This window comes from Rhipicephalus microplus, chromosome 6 (assembly GCF_043290135.1).
Source record: "Rhipicephalus microplus isolate Deutch F79 chromosome 6, USDA_Rmic, whole genome shotgun sequence".
In the NCBI taxonomy this organism is placed as follows: Eukaryota; Metazoa; Arthropoda; class Arachnida; order Ixodida; family Ixodidae; genus Rhipicephalus; species Rhipicephalus microplus.
This window is the reverse complement of record NC_134705.1, coordinates 112549535-112566917: the sequence shown is the minus strand read 5'-3', so window position 1 is coordinate 112566917 and position 17383 is coordinate 112549535. Positions and strand designations below refer to the sequence as shown.

The 17383-nt window shown below is 50.0% G+C and overlaps 1 protein-coding gene across 1 annotated transcript in view; it reads left to right on the top strand.

Annotated features, from left to right (window-relative positions):
• Positions 1-17383, top strand: part of Ufd4 (ubiquitin fusion-degradation 4-like) — a 163437-nt gene that overhangs the window by 79385 nt on the left and 66669 nt on the right. The window contains exons 9-13 of the mRNA XM_037418885.2: positions 3010-3220; positions 9281-9422; positions 9711-9920; positions 10238-10567; positions 11254-11550. Coding sequence (XP_037274782.2) covers positions 3010-3220; positions 9281-9422; positions 9711-9920; positions 10238-10567; positions 11254-11550 — 1190 coding nt within the window. The remainder of the gene's footprint in view (positions 1-3009; positions 3221-9280; positions 9423-9710; positions 9921-10237; positions 10568-11253; positions 11551-17383) is intronic.

Below are 17383 nucleotides of genomic sequence, written 5' to 3'. Positions count from 1 at the left end.
GAGTCAGTCCCACTTGGGCACAGGTCGTGGTGTGGATCCTGGTCTGTGGATGTTACATGGTAATAAGTGGCCATGATGGCCCTCTCCATGCCAGGAACATCATTGGGATGGCTCTTAATGGCCCAGCCATAATAATTCGTCAACTTCTTTATCAGGCCCTGCGTCAGCCGGCCTTTGCCACCCATGCTCAGTCCTCGGCCTTTGGATTTGTGCTCATCAAGAAGGTTGCGCAAGGAAGTGCCCATTCTTTTTTTCACATGGTTCACACACTCCTGTTTCTTAATCACCATGTAGCCATACACCTTGTCTTGCGTGAGGGCAAGGTACGTACGGCTGTCACCGTCGCAGAGCACATTGATGTATCGAAGCTTGTACTTGGTAAACGATCTTTCAAACATGATCCTAGCTGCTTCTACTTCCATTTGGCCTGCATTAGCATCAATGTTCTTTTGGCACTGTGGCTTGTGTTTCTCAAGCCACTCCTCATAGTTGTCGTCACCTGGCTTGGGGCCAACAGCACAGCCTTGGCAGTAGTTGGACAGGACACAGTGGTCCAAGACCAAGCCTGTGTACAGCTCGATTACACAGCCCACGCCAATATGACTTCTGTGCCCCCTCGTCATCCACGTGCCGTCGTAAATGACGTCAATGTTGCCTGGCACTCCTCCTAGGTCCTTGTAAATGTCATGCACCTTCTGTGCACTTTCTGCTTCAATGCGGGTGGCAGCTGATGTGGTGGCAGGGTGGCTGTACTTCCTTTGCAGTCTCTGGTAGGACTTGTGGTGCAGTGCTCGATGCGAAATGTCCATCGCAGAAAAAATGTCATTTATGGCAGATTGTTTTCTGCCAACTGACTGCACAGCCCTCAAAGCACGCACGTTTACCTCAAAGGGGTTCGTTTTTTGTTGCCCGGAGCACCTCGGGGACGACCACGCACTGTTCACTATGCCACAATTGTCACAAAAAAGTCCCATCCTCGCCGCGAGTCCAAGGCAGTGCGTAGTCTCGAGGCGTATCGACCCTTCGTCGCACTTGTTGCACTTTACTGACGAAAGCAGACCGTTCAGCATCTTCTTATTTACAATGAAGAATGTGGAGTCCTTACCGCCGTCATTTTCGTCGCAGCCTTCGTTCAGAAGCTCGAGCTTCCGCTTTGAAGCGGACTTCGATGCTACGGCATCCAAAACATCCCGCCTTGTCTGCGCCCGCTGCGCGATTTCTTCACTGCTCGGAATCTGGGCCGAAACTCGCGATAGAATGTTCGACGCGCGCACGCCCGGAGTTGCAACGGCTGCCGACGCGGTGCCACCGCAATCGGGTTCGCGAAAGCGTCCATCACGGTCGACGGCATCCGGCGGTCTGACATACGACGATGTGGCACCTTCCACACTCTCGGCCTCACAACAATCAGCGAAGGGTCTGAGTAGAGGCTCCGTGACGCTTGAAGAGCATGCTCCGTCCGGAACTGCGACTGGGGCGGCAGCCGCAGTCGTCTGCCCTTTGTTCCAAGCTTTCCGACGCTTGCCGTACTTGTGGACGCTGCGGAACTTTTTTTGCGACAACATAGCACCGCAGTATGAGCAAGCACTCAGAAGAGACCACCGATGTAAACAAAGCTTGGTAAAAAAAAAGCGGCGGCCGCAGATGCGCTCGCGCTTCCAAGGTTGCCAAGGTGCGCGGCGCAGCTTTGACCAGTAAGAGGTCGCGCCTGCTACCACGTGACCCGCGCAGCCAATTGCCGTTCTTTGTTTTTGTTTTTTTACTTGCTCCTCGCGCTTTTATTTTCACTCGGCGAAATACGAGACCGCGACCATCGGGAAGCCGGCTTTCTCCTCTTTCCAAAGCTACCAAAATGGCGGCCCACAGTCAACAACTTAGCGCGTTTGTGCGGCGTGAACAACACCGTTTCAGGGGCTTTTTTTTCGCACTTTTCGGCGACTAGCCTCGGCAAAAACACTATTTGCGGGATTTGTAGCGCACGTTTCGCTGTAATATTTTAGAACAAGGAAGTTGAAGGTCTGAAGATTACGAAAAAAAATAAATCAGAAAATCGCATATTTTGACCAAAATCGGCACTTTACTTGCCGCGCCCCCCCTTAAACAATAGGAGGTGAACTTAAGTTATATCAGGAACAAGATGAGTTACAGGAAAACTAATAAATACTTGATATCAGTAAAAAAAACTGCATAATCATGTGCAGTTTGATCAAGATCACCGAAGAATTAAACAAAAAAATGTCTAAGACTAGTCTGCCCCCTTAAGGCGCGTTTACACTAGAGCGACACGACACTGACATGACCCCGACGAAAACACTAGGCCGATAACACTGACCACGCCTCAAAAGACATTTCGTTGTAGTGTAGTGAATGAGAGACCGAAAATCTGCAGGCCCGTCCTCGGGGTGTCTGTCTGAGCGAAAATTCACCCCATGTCTTTGCTTCAAACGAAGAAGCAGGCAATCTTGGGGGAGTTAACAATGCCCTCTATGCGGCTTTGTGGCGTCTGCATAGACAGCTCCAGAACAGAAGTCTTTTCTTCGCTAAACTATTGTGTATCCCCTACCTTGTCCCTGGTTACCACGGATTATGGCGGGCTGCGCTGTTTAGCCGGAAAGGGACAATGGCGGAGTGGGAGCATGGTGAAAATTAGGTGCAGGTGTGCAAGTTTAGCCGGCGTGTGCCTCCAATGTGACTACAGAATTGGCCAACCAGAGACCACCTACAGACTGTTTGTGTCTTTGCAGTGTACATAGGCTGAGGACAGAAGAAAAGACACCCCTAAAGACAGCCCACAGACCAAAATCAGTGTAAACACGCCTTTATAAGGGGCTGCTCACATTAACTGCAAAAACTGCTCCACGGTGTTTGTCCTGTAAAGTGGTCCAACTGTAAAAACAACTTTGTCAGACTGTGTGTGCAAATGCACTGTAGCATTATGGCTAAAGTTATGATAACACAGACAACACAGTGCTGATATCTGCTTGTGCGTGTCTGTGTGTGTGCGTGCAGGCGAGTGGATGTGCCCAGTGGGGGAGTCGCCTGGAGAGAAGAGGTCGTGCGGGGGAGGGGCCTCATCGTCTGGAGCCAGCGGGGCTGCGCTCGGCGAGGCAGAGGACGATGGCGAGCCCAAGGGGGACCCCGAGATGGCACCAGTCTACCTGCGGCGCCTGCTGCCCATCTTCTGCCTCACCTTCCAGCACACTCTAATCCGCTCTGTCAGGTGAGTAGCTTGCCTCACTGTCAATACGGCAGCCTCTCTCCTGGTACACTCAAACCTCATTATAACGAAGTTGCGATATACATGAAAATAAGTTTGTTATATCGAAAAATTATTTGTAGAGGCATATCCTAAGACTACATTTATTACTAAACTGCTTTTCATTTACTTTGTTATAACTCATATTTTGTTACATTTGGGTTATGTATAACGAGTTTTGAGTGTACTACTGAACAGGAGCACACTACAGTCGAGCCCACATATAACGGCCCCACTTAAGGGGGGACGCGGCTTTGGGATCGCGAAAAATGGCAAAAAAATCGATTTTTTGAAACTCAAGTTTTCAGTTTCTGGAACCCTTTTTCTATCTGGTTCCAAAATATCTACACTGAAAACCGCGCAGAAGTGCTTCGGAAAATTCGTTTCACCCACCTAGGTAGCAAAAATTTTTCTGGAAATGGCGAGAAAACGGCAATTTTCAAAAAATAATAGCTTCGCTATGCTTGGGCCGGGAGCCGGCTTCTTGGGCTCATCGGATAGAGCATTTCTCCGTGTTTAACTTTCCCGCCTCAGCTGGCTCCTCCCTTTAACAACAAGCGAGGAAAAAGCAAATGTTTGAAGGTCGTTTTGAGGCCCTTGATTGGCCGTGGCCGCCATGTTGCCTCAGCTCGCCTCGCCATTGGCCCGATGTTCGCTCCGGGAGATCGTCCGTCTGCTGCTTGTGCGTCGCGAGGACATGGCTCTCGAAAATCGCCACTTCGTGACGTGTTCACGGCTTGATAATCACTTAAAATATAACTACGCTTTAGTTACGAGCAGTAAGCGGATGCGCGATCAGGTTACTACGAGCGTCGGCGCGGTCTACGAGCGCCGCGCGTCATTGAAGTCGTCTTTAGCCCTAACTCCGCCGACTGCGGGCAGGAACGACGCGCTAGCGCATTCGTGGCGACGTGCTTCTTCGCAAGCAACGAAGCTGTAAGCGGCGGCACGATCTGATTACTACGAGTGGCCGCACCGGATGCACGATCAGATTACTACGAGCGGGCGCGCGGCAGTCTACGAGTGCGGCGCGTCATCGGAGTCTGCTTTAGGCCTAACTCCGCTGACAACGAGACTGCGGGCAGGAACGACGCGCAAGCGCACTCTTGGTGACGTGCTTCTTCGCAAGGAATGTGTCTTGCTCGCTCGCTAGCTCCTCTGAATATTGTACGGGCATTTTACGCATCGGCAGCAGACAACACAGTCAAGCTCGTCACCCCCCCCCTTCACCGCCAAGGATCGCTCGGAACAGCGGTTAGCAGTTTCGCGCGTCGCATTCGAAAATGCGATGCCAAGTGCAGCGCGTGGCGATTTTTTGTCTCCGTAGTTACACATTTCGCGCATCGTCATCAACGCCGCCGGCAAGTGCATTACGCGCCGGCTGCACTGTCCACGCGGCCGCGCACCCCACGGTCATATGGAGCGCCGTCAGTAAGCTTTTGTGATGCGATTCAGACGTGCTTGGAGCCGTGCTTGATATCGCCACGAACGTCTATGAATGTTCCGAGGTTAATAAATTGCTGTAGATTAGAGTTTCCGCGACCGGCTGTATGATGATGCGTTTCACGGCTAGAGCGGTGAAAGAGCGTGTGTGAATCAGGATATGCCCGTTTCGTGTCATTAATTATACTGCTAGACACTCCTGTGCCACCAGTCTTCTGCCCATAACTTTGTTATTTAGAAAGAAGGCATAGGCCGTCATGGTGTGATCCATTTTTCTGATGCAATAAACTTCTCCCCAAATAAAAAAAAAGTTCAGTGAATATTTGTAATCAAGTACTTAATTACGCTAATTACAACTTCAGCACAAAAAAAGGTATGTTTAATAATTTCAGTATATGGTTTTATTCAATTACAATCTTTTCTGTCATACCTATCACACCAATCCTTCATACAAAGAACTTGGTTTGAAATTCATACTTGTTCTTTGTAACTCATGAAAAAGAGTAAATCATGAAAAGAAGTCAAATATCACAAGACAAACCTGAGAGCACAATTTTTAGGTGTCTTAGAGACTTAAAGAAAAGTTGAAACTTTAAACGCAGCTTTCTCAATACTGCTTTTTTTTTTTTTTGACATTATGCTCAGCCCCTCCACATGGTTCAATGAAGAAATAATTTGTTTCTCGTAAAGTATTCGTGGTATCGCTTCAAAATTTTTATGGAAGCACTTTGAGGTTATTCTTAGTGTCTGTGCCAATTTTCATCAATATCCAACGAGAAACAAAAAAGTTCATTGAAAAAAAGCCTGTCGAAAACTTCGACAGGCTTTTTCTCACAAGTGTGTTTTGGACATTGTGCATTGCTCGTGGAAAGAGTAGCACGAGAATGACTGGACCGATTTTGATTCTGTTTTTTTCCCTGAATCCCTGAACACTGCTTGCGGGTACAGCAATCTTCAATTTCTGTTTTGTGGCCCTGTTATTTTTCTAGACGATGATTTGTCTGTGCCATTGTTTCTGACAATGTGTGTCAGCAGCCATGATGATCTCTAAAAAAAAACAAGAACTTATTAAAAAATTCCGAGAGTGTCATACCCTGTAGCTTTCTTTTGAGTAAAGATCAACATCATTCGCAGCTTCCTGGCATGTTTTGTTGCAGCGCTAGGCTTTCCACGAGCAGACCATGTAATTGGATCGTGTAGCATTATGTAACTTGAAAACTACTGAAGCTATCATGATGAAACTGCATATTTCCCTATTCTAGACATTTATGAGTATGCATGCCAAATTTCATTGCTGTAGGTCAACAAATAAAAAAGTTTTTTTTCAAAGCCACCTCCCCCTTAAATCGAACTTTCGCTTGAAACGAACAATATCCGCATGACCGTGAAAATATACGTTGGTTCAATGGCACAAAATCGCACTTACAACGAACATCTCCGAGTGCCGCTGATCGGTTACAGCGAATGGAGTTCAGCGGTTGCCGACTTCCTGGGAAACTAATTTCGACTACCAGTCAGGCATCGGCGAGGTGCCCATGCATTCTTATTGTTAAACATTGCCCCTGCCTCCGCGCCCCTCTAGTTGCCGCCCTCCCCGACCACTTTGTTACGCACCGCTCCGTCCTTAGTCCCCCTCTATTCTGAGCACCCCGCATCGCCAGACGAGGCCAGTGTTTTCACACTGCCACCGATCTTTCGAAGACCGGTCAACCATCTACCCTGTTTTTGATCGCTGGTACTGTTGTAGGCGTCACCGACTTGGAGTGACCAGACCGTTTGCCATCATCGTCAGCCACCGACTGTATCCGATGGTCTGCGTCTAGTGCACGCACATACGCTACCCCACTGACTCTGATAATTTGCGATTCGTTTCGTGTTCAGGACTTCTCGCTCTCTTCGCACTCGGCTCGGCATGCTTTCCGCGCGCATGCGGAAGCGCGATAACGGCTCTTAATTTGCGCGGAACGAATTGCAAAATATCGAAGTTCGTGAGGCCACGCAAACCCGCCGGTGCAACAAAACGATTTTTTGACCATGACCGCCGATTCTTCGAACACCCCCGCGCGCACCGATCTAGGCGGCCATGCTTTGACTTCTGCACGCGCAGGCACTCTTTCCAAGTTTTTCTACGTGCGAGTTTCATGGACCTTTCAAGCAAGCTACCCAACCTGCCTCCTTTCCCTGTGTTTTGATTTTCAAGGTCGCCCTTCCGCTGCATCCTCCCTCTTTATCGCAACTCCTTGCCCTTCCCTCGCCAGTCTGCCCTCCTCTCTTGGTCACAGCCCCTTCGCCTGTCTCCACTGCTTTGCGACGCCCACCACGCTGGCTTGAATTAGTTTCGTTTTCTGACTGGAAACGGGCCCAGAGCTGTTCCACGCGTTCTGGCATGTGTGTCGCATGTGCGCATCTTGCTCGCTCTTGGTGTGCGTATGTGGTCATGAAGGCAGAGGGGAGGACTAGCATGTTTTTTTTTTTCCTGTCGCTCAACAAAACGTTGAAAGTGTGACCGCTTGGCTTGAGCGTCATCCGCGCGTTCGGTGCTGCGTTGCGGAACGCTTGCTCATAGCTGTTGACCACCTGGCAGCCAACTTGCCGCTTCGGGCGTCCCGGTATTCAGCTGTGGACATGGTGAATATTTCGTGGGCGGCGGTGATGACTACATGCGCGCGAAACTGTTTTCGCGAGGCCAACTTTGTAGACGTCGGGTCTGATACCGAGCATGAAGCTTCCGAACAGCGGTGGCGATTTGTGGCAGTGTGGCGTCGACTCCGACCTGGGAGATCGGGTGGGACATCTCTTGCGATGGTTTAATTACGGCCGATGATGATGCTGACACTGCGGAACCGTGCATGGGTTGGGGCATTGTGAATGAAGTACGTGGCGAGAGCGATTAGAAGGAATCTGATTGCGAGAACGACGAAACTTTTGATTCAGTGCCTCATGCAGCTTATGACACGGGGCTCAGCGAACGAGCACCCTGCCGTTTCAAATGAACTCGAGACCGCTCTTAGCGCTTCTGCTCTTCGAAACACGTGCATCACGGACTTTTTGGGGCAAAAAAAGTTTGTGTTTTCACTCGCAACTTTTTTTAAAAGCTGTGTTTCATTTACGATGAACTTCAGGATACAGCAAACGGATGCTGCGTCACGCTCAGGTTTGTTATAAGCGGGCTCGACTATTTGCATCTGCATTCCCATAGGAAAACAATGATCTTGATAGACTCGGGTATAGGAACATCGAAGGAGGCTTGTTCTACTGAAAGATCAACATACTACTACGTCTCTCCTCCCTTAGTCAGCCGGTCCTTGCACGCTCTGCATGTCAATTATCGCAGTGGATGATTGCGCAGACAGCATGGCCTACTAGTGGGATAATCTGCACTGAGGTTTGCGAACCGAGACGGCCGTGCAAATTGCGTGCACAGCCATCTACCGTATTTACTCGCATAATCCTCGCACTTTTTTGCCAAAAAAGCGATGCTAATTGTGGGGGTGCGAGAATTACGCGGGAAGAACTATTCACGAAAACGTACCGAGCGAAAAAAAAATAAAACGAAGTGGCCGCAAATCGGGATTCTCACACCAGCAACTAACAGCAAGCTTTGAGAAGTACTAATTAAGAGTTACCTCAACAATAAAAGCAGAGGTTCAATGCAAGGCAAGATTTATTTGAGACACAAAAAGTGCAAGCAAATAGTCGAGAATTAGAATACCATACGCAAAGCTTGTGGGTGTTGCGGGCGTAATGGTAGCGTTCGTCGCTCAACAGGAGCCCTCAAAAGGTAAGCGTAGGACGTCAGTATTGGGCTTATGGCTATTTAACAGAATCGTCCGCAGTTTCCTTCTGACGAAATAAAGTTTACCATCAATCCCAGTTTTAGGCTCACGGCAGGCCCAACGCGTCTTGGTGGCTTTCAGCTGCCGTCGCCAGTAGCGATAACAAAACTCGTAGACTCCGAAGGGCCTACCGGCGGCCCTGTTGCAGTCGTTTAGTGCCGTTGTCATCTATCACTTGCAACTTGAAGCAGCCGTGTAGCTTCAGTATCACACCATAACGTGCCAAGATTACCGACACAGCATACAAAACACGCCGCAACGCGCACTGGCCACTTCAGCTTGGATTGGATTGAATTTGCGTGCAATAGTATGCTTGATGCTTAAGAGATGGCGCCAAATGGCACGCGCTATCATCATCAGTGGCTGGAACGAGCAGACGACATTATTGCGGCAGTTTTCGGGGGTGCGATAATTGCTCGAGGAAAAAAGAAATCGTATTTTTCTTGGGCGAGTGGGGGGTGCGAGAATTATGCGAGTGCGAAGATTACGCGAGTAAATACGGTAGTGCATCTAATGTTGAATGCCGTGCCCTCTGAAGACTTTTCGCAGGCACGTCGAGGCAAAAGCCAACACAGTGGAACATGCATCTGAAAGGTGGACTGTAGAAGCAAGAAATTCAAAGAACTTGTATGATAAAAAAAATACCGCTATAAGGCACTCTTGATAAGTTGTAGTTTACCCGTAAATACCTTAGAATCTTCTGCAAGTTCTTTTTCTCACTTTTTGTGGTCTCTTTGCAATACAGGAAGTCCAGCCTGAACCTAATCCGGAAGATGCTGCACTACATCCAGCCATCGCTACTCAACGACATGGGCAACACTGAGAAGGGTGTGCCAAACTTCGCATCTCTCGTCGTCGAGGTTCTCGCCAGTGTCCTCGACTCTGAGGTGAGTGTGCTGGGATAGGGACACTTGGATCATGCCTTTGTATGTTGTACTTTTCCAAGTTAGACACGTCTTTAAGGAGGTGTAGCATTTAGCTGGGAGTTGTTCCGTTGGAAAGTGCTGTTTGCTGAATGCTGTTCTGGAACACAGAGCCGCTTGTGTTGAAAGTACCTTGTGGCCTCAACTTTCAGTGTTTGCAGTTTTGTTTTGTTCGCATGGTGCAGGGTCTTTTTCTTTCCTTCTTCGTTGAATTCATACCCTTGTACTGTTTTCTTTTGCGACGTTGCGCAGGAGGACGAGGACAGCCTCCTGATCTGCCTGCAGATGATCCAGGAGGTGATGACTAAGGCCCCGGCCACCTTCCTGGAGCACTTTGCTCGTCTGGGTGTCTTCTCCAAGGTGCAGGCGCTGGCCGGAGGTGGGGCCACCCTGTCGGCCGAGCACTCCTCGGACGAGGCAACGCCGTCCTCCGCGGCGCGGGGCGTAACCCGCGAAGAAGCGGTGAGCGGGCTTTTTGCCCTCCAGTTAGTGTGCGCTGATGCGTAGCCTTGAACAGCAGCACTCTTTTCCTCTGTTGTCTCGTCCCTTTCAAAACTTTCTATATGCTAATGAATCCACGCCAACATGCCCAAGCTGCAACCTTTTCGAACAGGTTGCTGTTTTGAAACATCTTTTTTCCAGAACACTCAGCAAGACGCGAAAGCTTTTTTTGCAATCGTCTAATAGCTCATTATGTCAATAGCATCATCCGTTAACTGTGTACTTTCGAAATGAAATACAAGACGCACTAAGTTCCTTCGTCATCTACCCCATTGCAGACTCCGGAGCCGCCAGCCAGTGCAGCTCACGACGAGGAACCCCAGCCCGCGCAGGCCCAGCAACCTACCGCCCAGGAGGACGCGCGAGAGATTGTGGCGGGAAGGCCGTACCACTGGCGGGACTGGAGCTTGGTGCGGGGTCGTGACTGCCTCTACCTGTGGAGCGAGGCGGCCGCCCTGGAGCTCTCCCACGGCTCCAATGGATGGTTCCGCTTCATCCTCGATGGCAAGCTGGCCACGATGTACTCGAGTGGCAGCCCCGAGGGTGGCTCTGACTCCTCCGAGAACCGGGGCGAGTTCCTCGAGAAGCTCCAGAGGGCACGCGCCCTGGTGCGTTGATGTGGCAGCGACACAGTGCTTCGGTATTTACAGTGTGTCTAAAATTCTCTCTCCCCAGTTGGGAGGGAACTGGACTACTACAGTGAAAGGTGGCAGGAACAGCTGTCAACCAAGTTTGTACGATGAAGGAATTGCAGCATCTTAGGTTAGAGACGGCCGTGCTGCACCTGTTATTCCTCATCAAATGCATTAAGACTTGGCTGTCAGTCCTAATGTCAGCAAGCCTTTAGTATGGAAAGCAGCTAGTTAGTTTCTATTTGTGGGCAAAAGAGCTGTGGTGTGTGCAGTATTCAGTTATACATCCGGTTTTGTTTGGCAACATTACAACAGTGTTCAATTGTATTTGCAGAAAGAATAGATACAATTCGTAGGGAGCAACACAAGTTCTAATAGGCAAAAAAAAGAGAGGGAGAGAGAAATTAACAAGAGCTCTATTATTTCACTTTCGTAATTTAGGACATTGTTCTTGACATAATAGTTTCCTAGCTTACCACACGCTTGATTCTTGGGTGTCTGTTGAGCACTGCATTATCGAATATGCTGTTCCCATTTGTCGGCAGGAAGGGGTAAATGGAAGCTTACGATGAAAAACCGTAAACGGGGGTTGGTGTCGAAACGTCGGCGTTTTCATTGTTCCAATTTGTGTTATTTCAAGACTGGAACACGCGTGCTTGCAGGTGAAGCCGCATACCCCGAGCCAGCCTCTGTTGTCGAGTCCCGGCGCCCTGCGCCTTGTGGTGGGTAACTGGTCGCTCTCCTGCCGGCGGGAGGGCGAGCTGGCCATCCACAACTCGGACGGCCAGCAGCAGGCCACCCTGCTGCGTGAGGACCTGCCCGGCTTCATCTTTGAGTCCAACCGGGGCACCCGGCACTCCTTCACAGCCGAGACCTCTCTGGGGCCTGAGTTCGCTGCGGGCTGGGCGGGACGCCGCGGAAGGCGCCTCCGCTCCAAGATGGAGGCACTTAAGCAGAAGGTGGTTGTTACAACATTCACACTCAAACCTCATTATAATAGTAGCATCTGCCATGAAAATACTTCGTTATATAAAAAAATAGTTATAAACATATGTTCTTATTATTGTATCTATGAAACAGCTACTTTCGCTTATTCGTTACATCCGGGTTCGTTATATTGAAGTTTGAGTGTACTCGGACCAGGAAAGAGCTGAGTTAGTTGGTAGGTATTGATTCTAATAGACGTGTTGCGCTAACACGGGAACAAGAAAAGGTTAAAACACCACGAACACTGTGGTGTCTTACCTCCTTTCTTGCGTCCATGTTTGCACACCCAGTACCATAAAAACCCGCGTATAGCCCGGGGTTTTTTTCTAGATTTTAGGGTGCGAAATTTCGGCCCCGTACTATATGCGGGTCCCAAGAATTTTCGGCCCAAATTCAGTTTCGGTTTCGGCATAGCGCGGTGCTATCATCATCATCAGCTGTCTGCGCGCTTCTGCGCTAGGTAGTGTTAGCGGCGTTAGTCTTAACTGGTCAGTTGGTCAGTGGCCTTTGCTTCAACTTGGTGCCCATAATGACGGCCTCGATTTTGCTCCTGTGATTTTACGCCATGTCAGGACCGCGCAGGCAGTACTCTGCTGCTTTTAAAAGAAAAGTTATCGCTGCTGCCGAAACCATCGGCAACTGTGCCGCGGAGCGGCAGTTCGGAGTCAACGAGCGGAGCATTCGCGGTTGGCGGAAGCAGAAGGAAGCCCTCTTTGCATGCAGCGGCCAGCGAAAAAGTTTCCGCGGACCAAAAAATGGAGCATTTCCTGACGTGGAACGAGAACTCACAGACTTTGTGCGGGAGCAGCGAGCTGCACATCTCGCTGTCAACATCGAGCTGCTACAAGCGAAGGCAAGGGAGATCGCTCGAGACAAAGGCATTCAGCCGGAGGATTTCAAAGCGAGCAAGCATTGGGTGTCTCGCTTCATGCGCCGCGCTGGGTTCTCCCTACGTCGGCGTACGTCGATCTCCCAGAAGCTACCAGAGAGCTACGAAGAGCACCTCGTGGCTTTTCAAAGGTACATAATTGTGTTGCGAAAGGCAGTCCCCTTTCAGCTGGGCCAGATCGGCAACGCGGATCAGACGCCGGTCTACCTGGATATGCCCTCGGCGCTGACGGTGCATCAAAAAGGCTCCAGGCAAGTTATCGTGCGGTCGACTGGAAACGAAAAAACGCGGGTGACTGTAATGTTATCCTGCACGGCTGACGGTCGCAAGCTGCCACCCTACGTGGTGTTCAAACGAAAGACGCTGCCGAAGGGGGAGAAGTTCCCGAAAAATGTCGTCGTCCGCTGCCAGGACAAGGGGTGGATGGACGAATCGTTAGTCCTTGACTGGATAAAGTCCGTGTGGTGTCGACGGCCCGGAGCACTGCTGGGGCTCCCTTCGATGCTTGTGCTCGACGCGTTTCGGTGTCACCTGGCCGACTCCGTAAAGCGACTGCTGCGCGACTCCCGCACCGAGCTCGTCGTCATCCCGGGAGGGATGACATCACAGCTGCAGCCGCTTGATGTGTGCCTTAATAAGCCATTTAAGGACCATGTCAAGCGCCTGTACGTGGAGTGGATGAGGTCCGGAGAACCAGAAGTGACCCCTGCCGGACGGCTGAAACGGGCCTCGCCAGCGATGCTCTGCTCGTGGATAGTCGAGGCTTGGGCCTGCATTCCAGAGGCGCTCGTTTGCCGCGCCTTCAAAAAGTGCTCCATCTCCAACGCGCTTGATGGCACTGAGGATGATGTGCTGTGGGAGAACATTTCCGACAAGGGAGCTTCGGAAGAGAGTGCGTCCGACGACGAGGATGAATGAAATGTCAATAAATGCATTTTTTCCATTTTCCTCGGACTATATTCGGGTGAAAACTTTTTTTCTCACGTTTGCTATCCCCGAATTACACCCCGGACTATATGCGGGTCCGAGCTATATGCGGGTTTTTACGGTATTTTAGTATGAGATTTGCTGGCGGCAAGGCAGCACAGTTGTAAAAACATTATTCACGCCGTAAGGTGTCCAATGGCGAACTCTCTTAGGGAAGATTCAGAAAAAAATAATGCAACTCTTCAGGGAGCATTCAATGTTCCTCCTAAATAGGTTATACACAGGTTTACACTAATTGCTTCATAGAAGGATGCGAGGACTATGGGAGGTGTACGCTGTCGTCATCAAAGCTGCTGCTTTGTTGTACAGCCAGCACTTTCAGAAGCTGCACTTCATTTTGGTTTGTTCACCGGCACAAGCAAAGTAGCAGCTGCACATTCTCAATGTGCGCATTTTGTTGTACGTCAAACGAATTCTTTGTATTCAGAAACAGCGTAGCAAAACAAGGCAGGTGTTCTTTTTTTTAATGGTTTGAAGTTATCTAAAGAGGCTGCTAACAGAGGGTTCACAGCGTTTTTAAGGGGGGACGCGACACTTCGCGACTGAAAATTGGCCAAAAAATAGTTTTCGCGGACCTTCTTTTCGTGTTCGTGACATCATTGCGCACTTACTTACAAAATATTATAGCCTAATACCCCCAACATTTGTCTTTATTCAACTTTAAAAAGCTGAGAATGGGCAATCTGCCCTTTAACGTGAGGGTGAATAGCGCAGATTTCGGCTCTATAATGCGCGGGAACTACGCGCTTGATCGGCATCAGTTTGGTCTTGTTTGAAATAGCCCGTTTTCAGTAAGCAACATTGAGCATTTCCCTGGTTCGAAAAACGGAGCCTCAAAGACAGAGCCATGCTCACTGCCATTGGCTAAGTGGCGCACGTGACTAAAATGGTGCTTTCTGGTTTGGCTTGAAGCTCGCGGCTTACGCCTGCATACGCGACCCGACGCCATATAGAAATAGTTACCGCTTCGACAGCTCGAAATCTGCAGAGCCTTCAGAAGCTTCTGATTGTATCGCCATGCCTATAAACGCAAAAAAGTATCGCACCGTGCATGCATTTGGTCGCAGGAAATGCAAAGGTAGCGGGAAAAAGTCTATAAAGTCATTGGAGCTCTTGGTTGACCCCGACAAACGATGTGTCAACGCTCCGCGGCCGTTCAGCAATGGTGCGACTGAGCGTGTTGCTTCCGCTGACAATGACGGTGAAGCGAACTCCGAGCAGCTATGAATCGATGCCAAGGTGGTGACAGATGCCAAGAAAATCGTGCCTGTGAGAAAGCGACGCTCGAGCAGCTCTCATCGGCGCCAGCAACAGCATGGAAAATTGACTCTTTCATTGGGAGTTGTAGCGGGGCAACTGCCGAGGACTCTTGACGACGGTGCTTCTTATGTGCTTATGCATCTAGATATGCTTAACGCGATGATTGGTGCCTTGTTCTGCAAAACTTGCCACGGACCAGCTACGATTGTCAGAAGGGATCGGGACTACGGACTTGCCATGAAAGTGTTAGTGCAGTGTGAAACGTACGGTAAGATTGCGAATGAATGGATTTCGCCCCGCGTGAGCGACACGAAAACGTGCAACCCGTTTGAAGTGAACCCGTTTGAAGTGAATCTTCTCGCTTCGAGGGCGATGCTCGCTACCGGCAATGGCCAAACGAAAATGAACGACTTTTGTGACAATGGGCATCTGACACCGCGGTATGCACCGTTTCAGCGGCACTTGAAGAATACGTTGCACCGCTGCAACGGGAGCGGCTGAGTCCACTATGAGAGAATGTGCGAAAAAAGTCACTACAATTTATGATGACCTGTGCTTCAGCCATCGGGGCAGCATTGCCGTTAGCTGCGATGTGTGGGAATTGAGGCCGGCCCGCTGCCTTGTCGCGGGCTTTGCCGCCTCTTTCTCCGTTCTCATGTCTGGACGTGTCTCCCTTCCTCCGCTGTCTGCCGCGCCGGGGGAGCGGAGTGAAGTTTGACCCCCTCACTCGGTAGCGGATGTTGACTATGGCACCGTGCGCGGAGTCTCCCGAGGGGTTTTCGCGAGCTGTGTCGGAGGCAGAAAGTCCTCTCCGGGGACGACATGTGGTAAGCACGCTTTTCTTTTCCATCCATCAGCTCCCTGTGGGGCTCGTTCGGACTTCGCCAACAGCGCCTTGCGCCCGCGGTGAACGCTTACCTTATGCCCCCCCCCCACCCTTCCGAACGCTAGGCCGAAGAGTGGTACGGTGTCCTAGTGCGTGGCCTAGCTACGCCAACCCGTCTCCCTCCGAAGCCAATGCGAGCGCCTTTGCCCTCGCTCGAGCAAACGGGCCTTGGTCGCGGTGTATCCGTGGATCACCTTTACCGCGGAGACATGCTCGTGGCACCCTGTGTTGTACTTTTATGCCCATGGCGTGGATAAGCCTATTTGCTTTCCCGTCGCGCCTTTGCAACGGGCTGTACTGCGTTCGGTGGCCACAGACAATAAAGTGTTGCGACTTTGAGCAGTATCGTGTTCTTGCCACGGCGACGGTTAACGCGTGCCCTGCGGCTCGCTAAGACCGGACCCACGCTAGTGGCCGTACTCCTTCGGGATGCGTGTCACCACAGATGGCACATGAAAAACACAGGGTCATTCTTCCCACAGTCCCATATTGAATTATTCAGTGGCTACGTGTTGGACTACATCATTCTTTCAAACTTTTGCCTAGGCTACGAGATGGGCCCAAAGCCTAGTAGTGATGAGGGCTATCAAGAATGGAAGGCTAACCATAAATGCAAAACAAAAATTTGAACAGTAAAGCGGGGCAAATGGAAGTGGAGGCGGCTCTAATTCTCTTTGAGAGATCGTTTGAATGCGATGGCCTGCGCTACAGAACTATGCTGTCTGATGGAGACTCTCGGACCTTTTGCGCCATACAAGACGCCAAGGTGTATGGTTACATTGACGTGCAGAAAGAAGACTGCATAAGTCATGTGCCAAAACGGATGGGCACCGCATTGAGAAACCTGGTGTAGAAACAAAAGTGCAATGTGAAAAGAGGCCTTGGTGGGAAAGGCAGGCTCGCAGGTGAGCTGATCACCAGGCTGAGCACATAATTATGGCCGAGCTCTGAAATTGCATGAAGGGGACGAGGGCGAGATGCAAAAAGGCTGTGATGGCCACATACCACCACTTCACCTCTACTGATGAATGCTCGGACCACAGTCTGCGACCAGCTGGTGAAAGTTCATGGTGTTGGAGCAATGCTGCAAAAGCAAAGGGTGGGCCCGGTCCCAGGAATTCTTACAATCTACCGAAAGACATGGCAGAGGCATTACTACCGGTTTATACCTGGCTTTCGGAAAGGGCCTTGCTTGAAAGTTGCCGAACGCGACAAAACACAGAACTCCGATGAGAGCCTGCATTCGGTAATCGGGAGTATGGTCCCCATGGGGCAGCATGCGTCCCTGTTCGTTGTTGAAGCAGCCGCTGCAGAAGCAATGCTGCGCTTCAACGCAGGTAATTTTAATTGTGCAACAGCAATCTTAGGTGAAATAGACATGAATGCGACAAGAAAAGAACAGCCTTATTGGAACTCCGGAAGCTAGTGAAGAGGAGGCATGAGCACAGAATGCATTCAAACTATGCTTCTGGTGCATTTTGAAGTTGTCTTGTGGCATCTTCTGCAATAAAAATGTGTGCTCATGTTTTTTCTTGATTTCTTAAAATGACAATTTTCATGTGCTTCCCATTATGCCGGAGCATTATCTCTTGTTCTATCTGAGTTATCAATATGATTTTTTTTTTGTTTCGAAGATCAATGCAGGGGATGTGCAATTGTAGATGGGAAATTTTTCATGTCATAATCAACGTCCCACAGCTTTGCGCCCAGAACAATTATTTATACTTTATTACACACTGTGAACATCCTGAATTGGTTTTATGGGTTGCACATTAATGTGCAA